Below are 21,594 nucleotides of genomic sequence, written 5' to 3'. Positions count from 1 at the left end.
TTGATACAGAAAGATGATTCATGCTGGACCCGCCACAACCCAACCTTTGGGCAAAGTTAAGTCTTACTTATCCCATCCCTACTCCTAAATGAAAGGCTGTACTTAAGACTTGACTAAGCAAGGAAACTGTTACATTTAGGCATTTACTATGCCATACTCTGGCACGGGCATGTGTAGGACACATTCCGGCTGCAATGGTGCATGGGAAAAATAACCAATCCTTAAAGGTGATCCAGAAAGCCTCCCCCTAAAAGCTCATAGCAAAGACGCTGTGGTTATTCAGATGTGCCCTATCCTCCTTTATGCCATTCTGCTCCGATCTCCAATTCATTTCTCCTGTTGGAAATTCCTTTCCCTAACCAAGCAAGGAACAGTTTCCTGAAACCGTACTACAAGCATTTACAAGGCCTCCGTACGCAGGCATGTGGACATGATCAACCTTGTAAATTATATGGTGCTTGTTTGCCAGTTTAAAAAGTCATCAAATGACATCACTACTAAAAATGGAGAAGCTTTTCTTAGGCCTTGAATAAACAAGCAAACGTTTACATAATAAAAGTAACAGCCTTTCTCCAGCATGGGGTCTGGCATAGATTCACATGCTCATGAATATTCCCCGTCGTCAGGCTGGGAATCCTCGGTAAAGAAAAAACCAGTATCAGTTTCGTTTCTGATCTGTCTTTCGTAGTAGTAACCAATCACTGGTCTCTGCGTCATACTGACCACAGCCAATGACTGCCCTCTACCTAAGCACCGCCTCTGGCAGCCATCTTCAGATTTTTTACCGCACGTTCATGTGTCGGGATCCTCGTGCTATTGCTCTCGAGCGTTAGTGCTATTTTTTCACGTTTTTGCTCAAAAACTTTGTTTTTTCGGTCAAAAGAGCCTCAAGCTCCACCGACTCTCCATCCGATCAACGGGGACCCGTGTCGGATTCGTCTACGCCCCTCAAGGGTGAAGATTTCGTCGAGCTACGCTTTTGGAGGACTCCAGAAGCTTCTCAGGCCCGGACATGGCCCAGAAGAAGGGAAGCTCGACGCCCGGAAAGCTGTTCAGGGTCTGCCCTGGATGCCAGCTACAGAACGTCTTTAAGGAGGACGAACACTCCTTTTGTCTCTACTGCTTACATGAGGACAAGACGCACGTGGAGAAGGACTGTGCGTTTTGCGGCAATATGTCGGAGCGGACCATGAAGGACCGCCATCAACGTCTCGCCAACTGGCTGGAAGGGAAGAGCCCGTCAGGTGAGAAGAAGAGGAAGAAATCCGAGCGGTCTTCTAAGACCTTTGAGGACGCCCCGGCGACGGGGGTCCAACAGAAGGCCAAACACCGCGAGTCCGCTGGCACCGGGAGCGCCGAACGGTCGGGCTCTACGGGCGCCAGGCAGGGCGCACCCTCCCCGGCACCTTCAGCCACGAGCCAACGCGCTGGGTCGGGTAAGAGGAAGGGCGAGCACCCGGCGAAGCTCCTGGAGAGGCCCCGGTCGAGCTCGAAGGCCCCATCGGAGGGGGAGCGAGGCAGTGTTCCCCCCCCCCCCCTCAAGGATAAGGCGGTAAGCGCACCTAAGGTGGTGAAGGCCTTAATCCATCCGGCCAAGCCCTCTATCGATACTGTCGCAGCGGCCCTGGCTCAGCCTGTGGAGGCTACACCAGTGGTGGCGACCTCGGGGCTCAGAGTCTCCCTGCCACCTTGGAGGGAGTCCTCTTTTGTGCCCATCGATAGGACCCCTGTGAAATCCCCAGCGGGGAAGAATAAGGGGGGGGCAGGGCGTCGTCGTAGATTCGGCTTCAACCTCGGAGGAAGAGCTGATCGAGGTCTTAAGCCACGGCCTTGGCGTGGAAGAAGACCGGCCCGTCGGGATGGATCGCCCGTCGGATTCCCCTCTGCCAGCGCCGCAAGACAACTCGGCGGCCATTTTGTTGGCTATACAGTCCTTATGCTCAGAGATAAGGACGAGACTGCCGTTGCCGACGGAGGAACCTCTCCCGTCGGGGGATCCTGAGCCGGGACCTTCTGGTGTTCCCCCGCCCAAGAAAAGAAGGATTCACCCTCCACCTCCTTTTCAGCCGTCGCGCACCGTCCAGCCCTCCTCCCCGTCCACCCGAGGGGATGATACGGGGACTGACACGGCAGCGACGGGTACGGACGACGAGGATCTACCGTCGTCACCTCCCACCAGGGCTTCTCCGCCCGACGAGATTGGTTCGTTCCACTCCATGATCGCCAGGGCATCCGAGCTTTTCCAACTCTGCCCTGAGGAGAAGAAAAAGGAAGGATTCCTTTATCAACGGCGCGAAGCCAAGAGGAAGACGGTCCTCGCGGTGCCTCTACTGGATGACAATTGGGATGAGGGCCTCGCCCTCCTCAAGAACCCTTCCACTACGCCAGCTAGAAGAGACCGGTACGCGAGAAGAAGTACCGGGTCCCGGACGTGGCCCCCCTGTGCCTCCGGGCGCAGCCTACCCCGGACTCCGTCGTCTCCGCGGCGGCCAGGAAGAAAGCGGGGGGGGGTGCGGCCTCCACATCGACTTCCCCACCGGACGGCGAGGGAAAGAAATTGGACTCTATGGGACGCAGGGTCATCTCGTCTGCAGCGACGACGATTAAAGCGGCCAACGCCTTGGCTATCGTGGCCCGCTACGACAGGGAGCTATGGTACAAACTGGCTCCCCTGCTGGACTTCCTACCGGACGACAAGAGGGCGGATGCCCTGGAGATCCTACAGGAAGGTGAGGTGGCATCGGACCACGCCATCACGATTGCGACGGACATCGCCGACACTGGGTTTCGCCAGTTGGGCAACGGCGTGTGCCTTAGGCGGCGTGGATGGCTCAAGGCTACGGACTTCCGTCAAGACGTACAGACCAGAGTCCTGGACATGCCGTTCGATGGGAACAACCTGTTTGGGAAAACAGTGGACGATTCCCTTCAGGCCATTAAAGCGGACACTGAGACGGCCCGGGCCCTTGGGGTCCTGCAGCAACGACGGACGCCCTTTCGGAGCAGCGGAGGCAAGGGCGCCTCCAAAGGGTCCGGCGGCGGTTTCTCCACCTACCGTCAAGCGGCCCGCTCGTCATCTCAGGAGGCCTACAGAGGACGAGGCAAGTCTGGCGGACCCCGCCGTCGTCGCCAAGGAGGTCAAGGCGGCAAAGCCTCGTCGAAACAGGATTGAACCGACCGTGGGGTCGGGCCCCCACCGATGCACCCCGGTGGGAGGCCGGCTGGCGAGCTTCGTCAGCGTGTGGGAGTCCATCTCCACCGACCGTTGGGTGCTGGACGCCTTAGCCCGGGGCCACGCGCTCGAGTTTCAAAGAAGGTGCCCGCGCGTCCCCCCCGTGGCCAGGAAAGAGCTTCACGTCCCTCAGCTTCTCCTGGAGGTAAGGGCGATGCTCAGGAAGGGCGCCATCGAACTCGTCCCAAAGAGGCTTCGGGGCTCCGGAGTTTACTCGAGATACTTCCTCGTGAAGAAGACGGGAGGATGGCGCCCCATCCTAGACCTGCGACGTCTGAACAAATTCATCAAGGCGCAGAAGTTCCGGATGGTCACCCTCCAGCACGTCCTGGGTCAGCTGGAGGAAGGAGACTTCCTGTCGTCGTTGGATTTGGAGGATGCCTAATTCCATATTCCCATCCTAAAGGGGCACCGAAAATTCCTCAGGTTTGTGGTCCAAGGGCGTCACTACCAGTTCAAAGCCCTCCCCTTCGGACTACGGTCGGCACCCAGGGTATTCACCAAGTGCCTTGCACCGGTGGCGGCGCAGCTGCGCCGCGAGGGGATCCACGTCTACCCCTACCTGGACGACTGGCTCATCCGAGCCAAGACGAGGGAGCTCGCCGTGGAGCACACGGCAAGGACCGTCCAACTTCTCACGGACCTGGGATTCTCCGTGAACTACGCCAAGTCCCACCTGGTACCCGCACAAAACGCACTGTTTCTGGGAGCGAAGCTCGACACAGTGTCCCTTCTGGCCTCCCCGTCGGAGGAAAGGACCAGGTCCATCCTGGGCAAGGTACAGCGGATGTTGGCTTCCGACGCGGCCAAGGTGAGGTCCATCAAGTCCCTCCTCGGAATGATGTCTTCTTGCATCTACCTCATTCCCATGTGCAGGCTCCGGATGCGCCCGTTGCAGGAGTTCCTGGACGCGCGCTGGATCCAAACGACGGGCGGCTTCGAGGAGAGGATCACACTCGACGAGAGTTTCCGCCGAGCGGTCCGGTGGTGGGGCACCCGCGCGCATCTGACGGCAGGCATGGACTTCCAGACCCCAGACCACCAGGAGACAGTGACCACGGATGCCTCCCTGGAAGGCTGGGGAGCGCACACCGAAAATCTGCACGCGAGAGGCCTTTGGCTCCCGACGGAGAAGTCCCTCCATATCAACGTCCTGGAGCTCCGTGCAGTGTTCTGGGCCCTCAGGTCCTTCCTTCCGTCCCTCAAGGGCAAGGTGGTGAGGATCTTCACCGACAACACCACCACCATGTTTTACATCAGGAAACAGGGCGGAATCAGGTCCCCAGCACTGTCCAAGGAGGCGCAGGACCTGTGGCATTGGGCCGTCGCCCAAAGGATGTTTCTGGTGCCGTTTCATCTGGCAGGGATAAAAAACACCATCGCCGACTCCCTCAGCAGGGAGCTGCGCTCGTGCCACGAGTGGGAACTACGGCAGGATCTAGTGGATCGCCTCTTCCGACGGTGGGGCACACCCCAGATCGACCTGTTCGCGACGGCGACGAACTCCAAGTGCCGGAGGTTCGCCAGCAGGTTTCCCCAGGCGAGGAGCATGGGCGATGCTTTCTCGTTCCCCTGGGAGGGCCTGTTCCTCTACGCGTTCCCTCCTTTGCCACTGCTAATCCGGCTCGTCAACCAGCTCAAGAGGTCACGGTGCAGGATGATCCTCGTCGCACCTGCGTGGCCGAGGCAGATATGGTTCCCGGACCTTCTGGACTTGTCAGCGTCCCCGCCAATCAAGCTGCCAGTGGACGCGGATCTACTCTCCAGGGAAGGAGGCGCCATCTTCCACCACGACCCGAAATCGCTGAACTTGCAGGCCTGGCTCCTACAGCGCTAGAGTTTGGAGGATACGACATACCGGCCGACTGCAGAGAGGTTCTTGCAAAGGCCAGGGCGTCCTCGACTCTTAAATGCTACGGACACAAATGGAAGAGGTTCTCTGTCTGGTGCCATGCACAGAAGATTAACCCTCTACGGATTACGGCTCCTCAAGTACTGCCGTACCTGCTGACGCTGGCCAAAGCTGGTCTGGCACACGCGTCCATCAAGATTCATCTTGCTGCGATCTCCCTATACACCAGAACCACGGGGCGGACGTCCTTGTGGTCTCATCGTCTGGTGAAAGAGTTCATGAAGGGACTGTTCAGATCGTTCCCGCCGGTGAAGGCTCCGGCCCCGGCGTGGGAGCTCAACGTGGTGCTGACCAAACTAATGGGACCTCCGTTCGAGCCTCTGCACTCGGCCCGTTGAAGTTTCTGTCGTGGAAAACAGCGTTTCTTGTGGCCATCACCTCCGCACGACGGGTGGGAGAGATCCAGGCCCTTTCCTGCAAGGCCCCGTACTTGACTTTTCACGACACGAGGGTAGTGCTCAGGACGCACCCCTCCTTCATGCCCAAGGTGCCGTCGGACTTCCATCTCAACGAACCCTTGGTGTTGCCTGTGTTCTTCCCGTCGCCGGCGTCGCCGGCTGAGAGGACTTTGCACTCGCTGGATGTGGCTAGAGTGCTGAAGTTCTACGTGGACCGCACAAAGTGTTTTTGGAAGACGTCACAACTCTTTGTGAACTTTGGACCTGTCAATCAGGGGAAGGCTCTCTCGAAGGCTTCCATTTCCAGATGGCTCTCCGGCTGTATCATGTACTGTCATCGGTTGGCAAACCGACCGCTGCCTGGCCGTCCGAGAGCCCATTCCACCAGAGCGATCGCAGCTACCACGGCGTTCCTTTCTGGTGTGCCCCTGCTGGATATATGTAGGGCTGCTACGTGGAGGTCGACGCACACCTTCACGAAATTCTACTGCGTCGATCGGAATTCCAGGGAGGAGTCCAGGGTCGGCCAAGCAGTGCTGCGCAACCTGTTCGCCTAAGGTCAGCCTGGTGAGGAGGTAAGATGCTTAATGTTGAGTTTGATGTGATGCTTAATGTTGAGCCTTTGCCACCTCCCGTGGTTGTGCATGTGTGTACTGCTATGTATTCTTTATTCATGAGCATGTGAATCCATGCCAGACCCCATGCTGGAGAAGGAACAAGTTACTTACCTGTAACTGTTGTTCTCCAGCATGGGTCTGGCATGGATTCACATGCGAACCCTCCCGCCTACCCCTCTGCGGCTCTTCACTTGGTCATACTGCCACTTCACGTGCTTCCAAATCTGAAGATGGCTGCCAGAGGCGGTGCTTAGGTAGAGGGCAGTCATTGGCTGTGGTCAGTATGACGCAGAGACCAGTGATTGGTTACTACTACGAAAGACCGATCAGAAACGAAACTGATACTGGTTTTTTCTTTACCGAGGATTCCCAGCCTGACAACGGGGAATATTCATGAGCATGTGAATCCATGCCAGACCCATGCTGGAGAACAACAGTTACAGGTAAGTAACTTGTTCCTTACTGCACCCTACTCTGGTGTGTAGGGTGAACAATTGTCAATTAGATAATGTCTCCCTAATGCTTTGAAAGGTCTAGCCAATGATCGAAGCTGCGTAGCAACTGATTTTTTTAGCCAGTGCTATATGTAAGTAACCATTGTGTCTATAATCCTAGAATTTAATAAACATGATGGTAATAGTCTAATCATTAAATACAGCAAACATTTTCAAACGGCTTACTCAGTGCTTACTCAGTGCTGTCAAGAATATTTGAATTGCTTGAGAACTGTCATCCAAACATTCCTCCTGCTTGGTAAGCATTTGAGAAATGTTATGGATCAAAGACCTCAAACCAACCAGATGCCAAGGGGACTCCTGCCCAGCTCCCATCATCCAGGAAGGTGCCAACGACCTGGCCCCCTTCATAACAAACCTAATCAATGCATTCTTCAAAATGAGCTCAGTGCCTAGCAGCCTCAAGGAGGCCTGGGTCATGCCCCTGATAAAAAAAAACCTAACCTAGACCCTAACATCCCAACAAACTACAGGCCAATTACCACTGTCACTTACATCCTAAAGATTTTAGACAGAGTGGCCTAGCTGCAAATCCAGAAGCATCTGGAAGAGAACAACCTCCTGGTCCTTAGACAATCTGGCTTCAGACCAAAGAATGGAACAGAGACCGCCCCCCTGGACTTAAAAATCCAGATGGACGAGGCAAAGGATAAGGGCAACCTAGCCATTCTCCTGCTGCTTGACCTCTCGGCAGCCTTTGACCTCATCTACCATCAGATCCTCACGGAACATGTGAAGGCCTCAGCTGCCTTCTCGAGCAGGGCGACCGCCTGGGTCCAATCCTTCCTTGATGACCGAACCACCCAGGTCTTTTCACCCAGGGCTTCAGTCCACCCCATCCCCATCTTCTGTGGCGTCCCACAAGCCTTGTGCATCTCGCCGACCTTATACAATATCTTCACGAAGCTAATGTTCGACCGCCTTGATAACCTAGGTGTCACATACACCAACTATAGTGATGATACCCAGGTTCTCATCACCCTATCAGGTTGCTACAAAGAGGATGCCGCACGGATCAATAACCTCTACCTGGATATCCAAGCCTAGATGGCAGAACATGGCTTATGCCTCAACGATGAGAAAACTGTGCTCCTTCTCGTCGGCTCCCAACCACGGCTAAACTAACGGGACCCAATTTACACGTCTATCAACATAAAAGGTAACCAAATCACTATAGCCAAATAAATTAACACCCTAGGGGTCTATCTAGATTCAACACTTTCGCTCAAAAAACAGGTGAACGCTACAGCCTCCTCCACAGCTTATACAAATAAGCTCATTAATGCCTGAAACCCTTCCTTTCGCCTTCCAGCTTCATTACACTAGCCAGAGCACGAGTGAACTCAAAAATGTACTACTGTAATACTCTTTCTTGCCACATCAGAACGTAACTTGAACAAACTATAGGTCCTGCAGAATAATGCCCTCAGAGCGGCTCTGAGAATCCAACGGCACTCAAACATCTACAGCTTCAGACAAGATGCCTACTGGCTCCCGGTACAAGAAAGAATCACCCTTGGATCCCTCGTCATTGTCCACAAATGCCTATATAACGAAGCCCCCAAATACTTGGCAGACAAGTTCAACAAACACACCTCAACCAGACCAACCAGAAAGTTGTACTCTCATTGTCTTTCCATCCCCAAATTCTCACTAAAAAAAGCAGGCGGATCCAGCTTCCCAGTCCTAGCCACCAAACAATGGCATGCCATATCACTGAACCTTAGAGCAGAACCCTCCTTTTGGACCTTCAGAGTGAAAGCGAAGGCCTGTGTCTCCAACAAGAACTCCACCTCTGTCTGACTCACCAACTAATGTACTCTTATCCTGTGTCTGCCGATCGACCACCATGTAACCCGGTCATCTGCACGTATTGCCATTATCTTGTATATCTATTCTCTGCCTGTATCTATTTACTCTGCTGTAACCACCTTTAAGTCTCCGACGCCCAGTTACCTCAGGTTTCAGCGCGTGGTATAAATAAAGAAACTAAACTAAACGTTTCATTGATTTTATTACATAGTGAATGATCTTTTCAGCTCTTCTCTATGAGAATTGTTAATTAGATACCGACAGGTGTGGATAGGAGATCAAAATGACTAACATTGTGCATTACCTTTCTGACAAACTAATCAACATCACGTCTAAAATTGCATGGCCTTGCCTTAGTGGACTCTGCCTGCCAAATTGCATATGCTACCTGTGAAAAACTGAATTCTGCTGTGCCGAAGTACAAGGTTAAGTATGGGTAAAATGGCCAACTCAGCCTTCACACTTCTACAAACAAAACACAACACAATCATAAAGGTAAAACGGGGACAGTTAAGCGATATACTTCCTTCGGCTGTTAGGGTAACGTGGGCCAAGGGGAAGCCTATGCTCGTAAGAGGGGTGTGAAGGTGAAACCAGTAGTGACCCAAAAAACACAGTATCAGTCCAAAATAAGGGGAATGTCCAACAAAAGTTCTATTTAAACACACCATCTACAACAGAAGAAATAAAACCTGCTTTACAAAAACCCACCCTGAAGGAAGAACAGAGAAGATGCTACAGTCTGTGGAAAGTAGCACAGTAGCATGTAGGGTGGTTCCAGGGGTCGTAGGTTAGTTACTAGCCAGAAAAAGGATATGTTGTGGTTGAAAACAGGAGCAATCGCAATCTAACCAGTCTATAGGGTCAAAGTGGACCAAGGGGACAATTCAAGGTCAATAGTACCTGGATTCAGTTTGTGGTGGGTTGGCCTAGTCAGACCCGGTGTTGAACAAAGATGTGTGCAGATCAAGCTCAGTTTGTAGTGCAAGCAAGCTTGAAGTGGTGTGTCACAAAATACTGTGACTGTGCCTTCCCTCTCATTTAAGGTGCGAGGAACACAGAGTGACCGGTGTGGTGCAGTAGAAAAGGGAGCTTTGGCTGGTCTGGCCCTGCGGTTGCTCTGATGCAAGGGGACTCCAGGCCAGGATGGTTCCGTTCATGGTCTGATCTCTCATCTCTAGGAGATTCCAGTGCAGATTGGCAGGTCGTGCTCCACAGGAGAGGTCACTCACAATGTGCCCGGGGTGTGGGTAGAGGACATATCTTCCTCCTTCCTTGGACGGCTCCTTCACCTCAAGCCGAGGCCTTTGGAAAGCACAACTTTCCCAAATGAAGTCCAAGTACTTCTTCTGAGCAAATTTGGACGGTCCCGAGAGGATCCAAGAGAATCTTCTAAAGGGGTTGTTAGGGAGAATTCTCATTCTATGGCTAATTTCCCTCACATAGTGAGTCCCCCAGCAGCGTTGCTGGATTTCTGGAGTTTATTCTTTCCACTTGGTAAGAGTGTGAGCCTTTTTCCCACTCTTATATTTGTTTTGCCATGTGTGATTCTACTGTTTGTGCGATCTTGGGCTCTGGAGCACACCACTCCATGAGCCCCACTTTTGTGTGTGTTACACAGCACTTTCAGTGCAGTGACGCAGGGTTGTCTTTGAGACTTCCCACTGACTCCATTTTTCTAGGGCTGACTACAGTCCCCCAGAAACAGGTAAAGTGTCATTTACTTTATGTAGTCATTTAGAACTACAGACCCAGTACACCCCATCTTACATAGAGTACTGGAAAGGGTTAATACCTATTCCTTTTTGTCTGTGCCTCTCTGAGCTTTGTTTTGGTCTTTTAACATTTAGACTTGGCTGGTGGCAGTGGTATCTACCCTAACTTTTCTACCGCGATTATACTCTATAAACATGGTATTGTTCCAGGCTATTATATTAGCCTCGATCATAAACCTGCGTGACCAAATACCGTTTCTTTTGGCTCCGGTCGGGTTTATTCACCATTTCTTTTAGTTAAAGTCCTTCTTGTGTTTTACTTTGCGCGGCAAACCAGGTTTGCCTTCTTTGTTCACCGTCTTTTGGCGGGCTTCTGCAAAGAAGCCCTCCTCTGGGTGTCTAGGTGGGCTGAATGTGAGGGAGTGGTGTAGTCACCCCGGCACAGGGTATCCTAGGAAACACAAGTCGCACTTTGCCATGATTGGCTGAGGTGGTTGTCCGGGACGGACAACCCCCCTGCTGCGTGATTGACAGCCTGGCTGTGTGAATGGGGGATTTTCGCATAAAAGGCAGGACTCAGGCTGGAAGTCAGAGCCGCCACTGGAACTACAAGGAACTGAAGAGAAGCAGAGAAAAAGATGGCTGCTGCAACTACTGAGTCCCGGTGAAGCCCTGCTGCAGTCCTGAGCTATCTACCCTTCAACGACCAGAGAAGATCCAGTCCGGAGTCTTCTTCCCTTGAGCCTGGTGGGGTCAACCAGCTCATCTTCCACAGCCAGAGGATCCTCTTCGTGGTCGAAATCGCTGCACACTGCTGTAGTGGTCCGGATAGCCATCTGAAGAGCCTCTCCTGTTTTAAAGGAGCACACCTTTTATTCCGTGTCGCTGCTGCTGGCCTCATCCCTGGGTAGTGCAGCTCACTCCAGACGTCGTCCTTCTTGTGCCCACGACTGAAGCTCCAGGAACTGTGACTCTGCAGGAAACTACCAGGAACAACTGCCGTGGCACCAGCTTCTTCAAAGAATAAGGTACTGTTTCCAGCTTTGAGGAACTAGGGTGAACCCTTTTCTCCTCATCCAAGGCTTGCCCTTGTCTTCCTTCCCTCTTATAACTTTTCCTTCCTCTGTTGACAATATCCAAGTACTCCTGGCAACGTTCAATCTTGAACTGTCTGACTGTGTGATCCTCGACAACAGGAACCCGGTTCCTCCTGACATTGGCGCAGGCCTATTGACTTTTATTTTCCTGTCAGCAAGTGTTTTCTGATTCTGTCTGCCTTGACAAAAGTATTGCGTATGATTTTGATTTGCCCCCAACTCTCTTTTGTTAACTCAGGTGCTAAGTGTGTTTTTACCCCGGTAACATTCCTTTCCGCGGATACGCGTATCGTTAGCAAGATCGAACTGTCATTACTGTCAAAAAGTGATCGCATATGTATTCCCGGTAACGTCTTTTGTTTCCCAACACCGGTCTGTCAAATCATAAGGTACTTACCTTGAATTGTTCTGCACAAAGAGAATTGGTTGTTTGTAGTGTATTTTACGTGTAGTTAATTTAAATAAAAGTGAAGTGTTTTACAAACAGATGGTCTAGAAATAAATGTACTTTTACTTTTTCACCAAAAACCTTGAGTCCGTGTTTGCTTGAGTCATAGTAATTGTGGTCCTGTGTGTAATTTCTACTACTGCTCATTTTCTCTTGAGATAAGAGGCTGCTCCGCTACTGCTACCACTTTAACAGTGTAGTACAGGCTTGTACCAAAGGTGAACTTGTATTGCCACTTGTAGTTTTAATTGTGTGTAGTGGTCCCTAAGGGCACTGCACAGGATTCTGCCTAACACGGGTGGAAGACCCCCTTTTAAAGGTACAAGTGCCCAGGTGAATGGACGTGCCTTAGCTTCCCTTAGTGGCTTGATCCCTGCTCTCGAATAGAGTGGAATTTGTCCTTCCGATGTCACACCTAAAGTGCTTTGCTGTAGAGGAAGTGGAGGGGACAGGAAAAAGAGGCCAAGAGAAACAAGATGATGGAAGTCTTTCCATTGACCAGAGCCCGCCTGCCTACTCTAATCCCACATCCTTCCCATCTCGCTAAGAACAAAGACCTTTGAGATGCATTCCCCTGGTGTGAGGCTACTCCATATTGAGGCTACTCAAGTCTATACCCTTGTGCATGGCAATTCTCGTTGCTCAATTCAGTTAGGTACTTCGCCTATATCCGTGTCTGTACGCTTGCTAAGGTGTTTCCTGCCACTGAATTCTGTTAAATGCACCAAGTATACCTGGGCCGGGTTAAGGCGCCCTTCTGTGCATAAAGGGAATCAACAGCGTCTGTGGCATACACTGGGCTTGTTGCACCATTACTTGACTCAATGGTTCTCCCAGCGAGCTGATCACACCTAGTCCCTATCTAAATGGTATTCTTTTATTTTTGTCATTTTTATTTTTTTTAGCTGTGGTCCTATCTGCTAAAGCAGTGATGACTGAATATTTCTCAGGGCTTGTGGAGAACCCATGTCAATAGGGTGTTTGGGGGCCCACTTGCCTACCGTTTGGAAAAACAGTCACCCCTGGGGTGCTTAAATAATCAATAAAGCAACACAGCAAGGATGCTAATCGCTGCAGATAACCATAGGACAAGCAGCCAGTGACCGTGGAGCTAAAACACTAAATGGGCACTGGAAAAGCTAGTAAATACTTTGTTAGCGAGATGCTGATGCAGATAAACTTGGAGTAAAAGGCAACAAGGCGATAACAATGCTGCTGGATGCAGGGGGCCAGCAAGGCAGCTTTTCGTGTCATGCTGCAAAGTGCATATTTAAAGTCTTGAATTAGGGTGACAGCAACCAGCAAAGGCAGTGTGACGAGTCTGAAGACTTTGTCCCTTCTTCCCTAGGGGGATCCAGAACCTTTGAGACTAGGGAGGTGTGCCCACTTAACAAACCTGCCCCATGTTTTTTGGGAAAGTGGGACCACTCTGGGAGTGACCTCCCTCACCCCCCTTACAGGGGACAAGGACTCACATTATCATGGGGTCACTCCCTATACCCTAGAGTGTTATCAGCCTACATGGGAGTAAGGGAGACTTATAGTGCATCAATATGTTGGACTCAAATGAACCCTGACATTACCTCTGTGTTTGGCTCAAGGTATTGCTGAACTCTCTATAGGCTGGACAGCTGAATAATAAGCCCCTTTGAAGTCATGGAGCGAGAATAAAGTGGCAACAATGGATGGTAGAGAAAGCATAAGCACAGGCAAGCCTCCGATGTGGGAACATCAGCGAGGGGCAGAACCGTGCTGAACTGCAGAGCCAGCTATGGCGTGAAACAAAGCGGCCGACGAAGGGTGATGCTGCCGCCTGACACAGAGACATGTGGGACCTACAAAACGAAGGTAGCACAAAACAAAAATCTATGTGGAGGCGCAACCACGCCGGCGGCATGGTGGGCACAGTGCCTACGAACTGACGCCGAAACCGAGGGAGAAGGGAATTCTCTGTTCTCCAAGCAAGGGCAAAAGGACCCGACAACACTGAGACGAGCGGTACCCGCAAACTGCTTGTACCCAATCCGGGGGACTGGCAAGTCGTGGAAAACGCCACCGCTGTTTAAGAGACGCATCCTTCATGGAGCAAACCCTGCAATGCTGAAGGTACTTGGTTTCCCCCACTCGGAGGGAGGCGGAGAGAGGAAAGAGTGAGTGGTAAAGACTGAAGGATTGCCCTAACCCCATACAAGGATCAAAGAGGCCCAGAAAGAGAGAAAGCATGAGAGAAGGAAAAGGGTTATGGGAACGAGAGACAACCGAGCAGTATCAACCTCTAGAAGAGTCAAAGGAACCCACAAGAGCGAAGAGAGCCACAAGCAGGAAAGGGGTTACCAATATCCCAGAGTGTTATATGGCATTGAGGAGCCCAAGGGAACCAACGTGGCTAAATAAACCAAGTGAAGAGCAGATACAAGGACCCCACTAGAACCAAGTGGGGAGAGACCCACCCAAGTGGTGGAGAGGGATGGGGGAAATATCCCTCCACCAACAGAAATGTGGAGAGTTTGTTTTTGCAGAAACGTAAGACTTATTATTGTTGAACTTGGGAAACTTGAAGAAATTTGATAATCTGCTAATAATTCTTAAAGAAGAACGGTCAATGCAGGATGACCAGTCGATCCTGAGCCAGGAAGAACTCCTGTAACATCCAAGATAGATTGTGGTGTAGAACACTCTAGCTAATTTTCCTTTACATTTGTTCTAAGCTGTATGGCCAGTTTAGTGGATAGGTTTGAACAGAGGACTATTTTTCTTTTGACTATTGATGAGCACCTTAGTTTAGTTTGTTAGGAAGGTGATCCCCCTTAGCAGCAGGGTTAGTGAGGAATTTTCTTTTAAGTTAAATAAAGTTACTTTTAAACCATGTCCTCTAGTCTGAGTCCTTCTTCTGACTTGCCACAGCAGCATGTTACATGCATGCAGCAAAGTGCATATTTAATGTAATAAAGTAAGATGTTGCTGTGTATTAAGACTGCCCGCGTGGGGGCATCTGCTGGGGCCCCCTGAGGCTTGTGCACATTTCAACTGAAATGGCCCTGACACAGACCCTGCACTGGAAGGCCACCACTATTTTCTTGTATCTATGCCCGCTACCCCTGAAACTTGTAGTCTTCAGACTACAGTGCAGTGACTGCTTTTTCCCTCCATAACATGTCATGCTAACATTGGCAAAACTACAGTACTTCAATGTCCCCTTTCCTCCATACTGCCTGGGGTGTCCCTCGCTAGGGAAAGGAACAGAACCCCTTTTCTCTTAAAAAAAAAAGCCATTCCTCTTTAAATTCTTTAAATTTAAAGGTGCGTGTCCACGGGCGCATTTGCTCCGTAGGCACCGCCCTACTACCCCACACCCCAGTCCTCTGTTCTGTGTCGATGGGAGCAGACCTACTTCACTGTGCTTGTGGTCAAGTCCTTTTCCCTTGTAATTCCACGCACGTCAGCATTCCCATAGGAATTTATTCCTCTTTTGTTGTGAATTTCACTGGCATGCGGGGCCTAGCCTCCCCTGCTCAGGTCTGCCCAGGTGGGTTTTAGTCGGTGCCCATCGTGCAACAGGTTGATCCCGGCCTCTGATCCCCACACACTCTGTCTTCAATGCCTGGGAGAGGAACATCGCTGGGAAGGCTGCCCGGCTTGTGACGCGCTTACCCTGTGGTCACTTAAAAATTATCTGGCCAGGTGGAAGGAACTTTATTTTCTAGGTCTCTGCCAGAGCAGCTGAAGGAATTTGTCAAAGTCGCCTAAGATAGGTACCCTGTTCACTAAGGCACCTCGCAAGAGGGATTCCTTTCCTGGGAATCCCCCTAGTGGGAGCGATCTTATTGATCCTGGTACCAGTCGTGACACAAGGCTTGTGTAGCTACTTGCCCATGGGCTGAGGGTCCCAGGAACCTACCCCGACTCTGAATGAGGGACCGCAAGGTTCTGGCATAGGGAGTATTCCTGAGGGCCATTGCTCTGATACCGGGTCTAGGTCAGAGGGGGCGCCTTCACGTAGAGGCATTACCGAGCGCAAGGGCGCTAGGCCTACCAGGACGGTACCTGAGGTGCAGGCACGAGTATCGCGGGGAGGAAGAATGGCTCAGAGGCAACGCATTTGTCTTGGAAGCAAGACACCGCAGCACAACACGAGTTCCAATCCTGATCCCGCGCTTAGAAACCATTTGTTGGTATTAAGCGCATTATAAAAGAACAATTATAATATAATAATAATACTGAGCAACAGTTCAAGGGCAATCAGTGGCCTACTCATGTAGGATCGTCGTCGGACTTTAGTTTCCAGTGCATTCCTATCAGGGACTGGGAGGGGACAACATGGTGACTTCAGAAAACAAAATGGTACCACTTGAGGGGACGTACCTCTCCCAGCCCGAAGGCTCACAGGGCTTCACGCCCTCTATGCACAGGCATGATTTATCCCCGTGGGTAGAGTGGTCGTCGATAAATACACCACAAATACCATGGTGGTACAGCATACTCGGTGCCTTTGTTGTCGGTACGGTGCACAAAGGCAAACTATACTCAGGCCAGACCTGCGCCCAGCAAGCCTGCGCCCGCCGCAAACATACCCTCAGTTGCAGGCCGGTCATCACCAGCGTGCAAGGAACATTTCTTTGATAAATACATGACCCTCATGAAGTCTCAGCAGATGGCAGGAATTGTAAAAGGCCTCATAAAGGTGATGCCACCACCACCTGTACGGCTGCCCATGCCGGCGAAGCCACCAGCCCCGGTACAAGTACTGTTGCTGCTGCCACCACTTGCGGACCCATTGCCACAGGGTGCCCCAGACAAACCTCCCGAGCCTTTCCCAGCACAGCTGGGGGGGGGGGGCGGTTTGAATGGCTCAAGCAAAAAATGTGAATTCAAGGACAAGGTCCTGACAAAGCCAGGGCCACTAGAGCGCTCATTGTGCTTGTGGCTTTCCATGTTCTGCACTACTCAATCCCTCTTCCTAGTCCTGGAATGGTGCTTATGAGAATGGTAGTTAGTGTTTGGTATAAGATTAAGTTCCTGTTGTTCCTTTCCATACCCATGGACAGAAAAGCTGGTATTACTGAGAAGGTTTAGTTTTACAAGTTCAGTAGCTTTAAAGTAAGGCAGGTTAGAGGTTTGTCCATTTCCAGGCCTCAAGTGCTGGACCAGTGCTGGGTTTTCAGGATACCCCTCATTATTATTTATGAGTACATTTGCATACAGTGATTCTAAATGTATGCCCATCTTTCCTCATGAATTTTAATGAGGAATATCCTGAAAGCCGTCAGGATTCTGGCCCTCAAGGCCCAGACTTGAACAACCTGACGCAGTCACAATGGTTCATGTTGATGTTACCAAGTCCATTTAACATGTGATATTAGGGAAGTTGATGTTGGACCATATTGGGTTAATCATTACTGCTCCCTGCCTTTCTTTGGTTCAGCCGTGGCTATATTGTCCTATGTCATGTGGGGGAATGTTGGAGGTGGAATAGGGAAAGGGTTCAGGGAGAATATTACAATAGGACATCCGGGCCTGTGGAAGGAAGTCGTCAAAAGGAAAAGACATGGTGTATACGGCTTCCTCCAACAATGCTGTGTCCTCTCCACAAGTATCACCTCACCCCATGTGATCCTCATACAGCCACCCCTAGGGTTTGGATCAGAAAGTATCTGCCTCACCCTGGCAACATGAGAGAAGGTTACCTCTGGAAAAGGAGTGATGACATTGTTGGAGTCATCACAAGTTCCAGGCCTCCAAGTGGGCCGGGGCTCAGCCCTGGCAGTCCCCAAGTATTGCCCTTAACCCAGGGGTCTGACAAGGCTCTCTGTACTGATTGCCCGACCAGATTTCTTCCCTGCAGTAATGCAAATACATTTTTGTAAAAGCGTGGCAGTTGCAACATATTGATAACCAAATATTTACTGTTGAAACAAAATTCAAATATCTTGAACAGCACATAAAGAGTTAAAACATACAGCCAGCCCTTCAGATCAGGTTAACTTCATTTGGTTGACTTCCTCATAATAGACAACTACCCAACAACAACATAAACAGGTAGTTACAGATTAGCAGGTGCCTGTCCCTTGTTGACTACACTGCTGAGTTGTATTCCTACCAGAGAGGGAAGTACATGCCACAAAGAATAGCTGTACCTTTGTGGTGTTTAATCTGGAGAGGGATAAAAATAAACCATCTTTTAATAAATGGTGAATACTGAGCTCAAAGAAATCCAATTAAAATACTTGGATTTCTAACATTACAGCACGATACTTGCCCAAAATTACGACATTTTGCAGTAAGAACTACTTTTTAACTCACTTGAACATTTTTTTACTCCAAACTTTTAAAAGTAGGGAGTAAACGTCTCCCACCTTAATTTCTTATCTGTAGCCCTGCATTCAACTTTGAGAATATTTTACGTTGAATAAAGTGATAGTATGTACTTAAATCGGGGGAGCAGGAAAGAAATGGGGTGTCTGCATCAGTGGCATACAGACCGGGGGAAGTGGACTTGCCCTCCATGAAAAAGCCACTAACGGGCAGCAGTATAACGAATGGCTGTAGCTGTCATGGTAAATAATGTAAGTGTTGCCCTTTCCTCTCAAATGTCTGATCTCTTGTTAAGTGTTTAAATGGCAGGTTCGTTATTCCTAAAAAGATGCAGCGCAGCATATCTTTGTTAAATAGTAACGACAAGCAGGTGCGTTTATTACAAAAGCTCTTCTGGGGTCTCTTCGTAACACCTATAGGATAGTTTAAGATCGCCAAGGTTTCCAATATCGTGTGTGGAGTTATGAACTCTTTCTGGCTTTTAATCTCAATAAAGAAAGAATGTTTAAAGAAACAATGTTTGCACTTGTGCTTGTTCGAATGTATGTACACATGTTTATAAGTTTGTGTGTGAATGGTCGAGGTCAAAGGCACACATTGTGGGAACTGAGAGCAACCTGGGACAGAACTGGAGGCGCAAGTGCAGACATTTATTGAGAGACTGCAGGATTTGATATGCCCACTAGCGAGATGAATGGGGGGCAGTGCAGGCATATATTGTTCAGACTCCTGTTTTCTTTGGGCACTGCCAGAATAAATACCGTTTACAGTTTCAATGATGGCGTGTATTGTTCAGACCACCCTCTTTACCTTCTGTAGACACGACTAGTATAAAATGGAGACAGACCTCATTAGCTGATTTAGGCAGAAGCTGGCAAAAATTGTTGACAAGCCTTAAGGTATTTCTTTGGAGACAGCATCAACAGGTGTTGGAAAATGTTTCTTTTATACTGTTGGCCACCCTGCATTCATGTGTTTCATGTGATGCCCTGCATAACTGAATGCACATTTCATGGATTCATATCCACATTTTCTGAAATGTGTGAAAAATACAAAATGTAAATCCCTATTTTAAATACTTTCTAAGGGAAAGAACCACCCAAGATCTTTCTGGATTAGTCCAGGTGCCTATAAATTCACCATCTGCCACTGCTCTATAATCTATTTGTATTGTCGGAGTCAGGCATGTATGCCTAAGAAAATTGCTTGTTAGGTCTCGCTCTCTTCTTTGACCACATATTGGGTGAATCAGATTTCCCCACCAAAAAAATAGTACTTCGACCTTATTCCCCGGTCCTCCCATCACCCACCCCCACCTGCCATGTTGGATACTTTCCTGATAAGCACTTTGCGTACAGTGGGCATGGGGTATGTGCAGAGGTAGACCAGAGTTGTACATACAAGGAACACCTGGGCATGTCCCACCCACCACTAGGCCAGATGATGTGGAACAACACAGCAGACAGATGTGATGGGAAAGTAGGAGCTGGTGTAATAGTCAATTCTGTGAAATGCTGTGATTTCTTTCCTGTTAACATTTATTTTGAGTAATTTGAATGAGCGATTAAACCAGCCACCATGGTATACCTACTTTAGTTTATTGCATACATAAAGAGCATTTAACCCCTGAAGACTTTTCATTGCTCTTCACTTTTCTGTTTATCTAAAATTTGTATGCACTGTTTGAAAAAGAAAGAGCTCTGATATCACTTCTATGTATTTTTGATAGAATGAACGATACTTGGAGCTGACCGCCAAGCTTTTGGATGCCAAGGCGGAGGCAGCTGCCACCAAGCAAGACAAAGACAAGCAGGGCCAGAGGAAGGCACAAGAGCGCATCAGAAGATTCCAACAGGGTAATTAAAAGCCGGGGCATTGTTTCTCTGCCCTGATTTGTAACCCATGTTTTCACTCTTTCAATTTGAAGGAAATCTGTGGAGACGCAACTTGGGCTTTCCACAATCTCTGCCAGTCGAAGCCATTCGTATGGAACTTGGCTTAGTGTCATTGGCAAATATGTTAAAAATTAAACATTCAAGGGGATTGCGTCCTCCAACGTATTCCATATCTATGACAGTAATCACCACAGCTATGCTGCTTCGATGACGTCGACACTCTGTCCTCGAGGGCCTCCGTCGAGCCGACGTCACTGGATTTTATAAATAGGACGCACGACGCCCGTAGCCTCAGTTCCGTTTTTTCCGCGAACGTGTTGGTTTCGGAGGTCTCGGCGTGCCGCGATTCTACTGACTCCTGTTCTTTCGGCTCTTCAAACCTGTTTCTTCATTGCTATTGTATGATGTGTTCGGCTTCTTCCACCACGCGGTCTGGGTTTAAGAAGTGTCGAGTGTGCGGGTCCATGATGTCGCTGACGGATACGCACAACGCTTGCCTCTGGTAGGACCATGATACGGACCACTGTGTCTACTGCCAATCGCTCACATCGAAGGCCTTGCGGGAGCGTAAGAAGAAGCTGTCGGTCGGTAAGGTGGCCAAGCCCCAGAAGTCGCGTTCCATTGGACTTTCGACGGACGATTCGAGGGGAGACTCTCTGCATCGTCGTCGTGAATCCGGGGGTTCTCGGTCTGGGAGTCGGTCCCGCCATTCCTCTGCCTCTTCGAGGCACTCCGGGAAGCGCCATCACAGGTCGCCTTCCCCATCCTCTTCCGAGGACTCCGCCCGTCTGCGGGTTGCTTGTCCCAACAAGCATTCCACTCCTGAGGAATGGGATTCCCTCCGAAAGGAGATGTTGGTGATTTTTCAATCACAGGGCTCCGGGCCGTCCGCGCCGTCTGAGGACACCGGTCATGGCCGTGCTAGAGACACCGCTCGTCCGCCTTTGGGCTCGAGCAGTCGTCGCGACCACCGGGCGCCTTGGAGGTCCCGGTCGGACAAGGATGGTCGCTCTAGACATACACCCGTTCCAGGTCCCGATCCTCGACGCCCTCGAGACAGCGAGAACCTGTGAAGTCTTTGAGGAAGACATCGACGCCGGAGGCGCCGAGGTCGTCGACGGACTCTCTCGAGGCCCCGCCTCTGAGGAAGTTGTCGACGCCATCGGCGTCCAGGCTGTCGAGTGACACGCTCTGGGCTCCGCCCGTCGAAGCTGTCGGCGCCGTGCTCGACGTCGATCGCCCTCGACACCTTTCGAGGTGGCTTTGTCGGAGGTGCCCTGGGGCACGGTGGCACCCCCAGGAAGGCGCTGGCCAAGGCTAAACATGTCTTTGTGCCTTTTTCTGTACCCTCCTTCCAGCCTCTGGATTATATTTCTGAGGTGGATGAGGGGTCTGAGGAAGGTGAGGTTCCTGATGACATTGTTTCTGGTCATAGTCAACTTGAGGACCTGCGTCAGTCGCTGCACGACGCCAGTGGTCTAGACACCTCTCCAGAGGTGGAGTTTGGAAGGCCGGAGCCTGGCACGCATGCCGAATCCTCATACCGGCGCCTCATGTCGAGGGTCACGGATTACCTGGGGTGGTATGCCCCCCCTGGGGATTTTCAGCAGGATGATCGGACTGATATCCTGTACCAAGGTC

The 21,594-nt window shown here is 50.5% G+C and overlaps 1 protein-coding gene across 1 annotated transcript in view; it reads left to right on the top strand.

Annotated features, from left to right (window-relative positions):
- The window catches only part of DHX29 (DExH-box helicase 29), a 1,426,484-nt gene that overhangs the window by 296,469 nt on the left and 1,108,421 nt on the right, over positions 1-21,594 (top strand). The window contains exon 7 of the mRNA XM_069627279.1: positions 19,788-19,914. Coding sequence (XP_069483380.1) covers positions 19,788-19,914 — 127 coding nt within the window. The remainder of the gene's footprint in view (positions 1-19,787; positions 19,915-21,594) is intronic.

Source organism: Ambystoma mexicanum, chromosome 6p, assembly GCF_040938575.1.
Source record: "Ambystoma mexicanum isolate Mex_15411 chromosome 6p, UKY_AmexF1_1, whole genome shotgun sequence".
NCBI lineage: Eukaryota > Metazoa > Chordata > Amphibia > Caudata > Ambystomatidae > Ambystoma > Ambystoma mexicanum.
The sequence above is the reverse complement of the archived record's forward strand: the minus strand, read 5'-3'. Positions and strand labels throughout refer to the sequence as shown.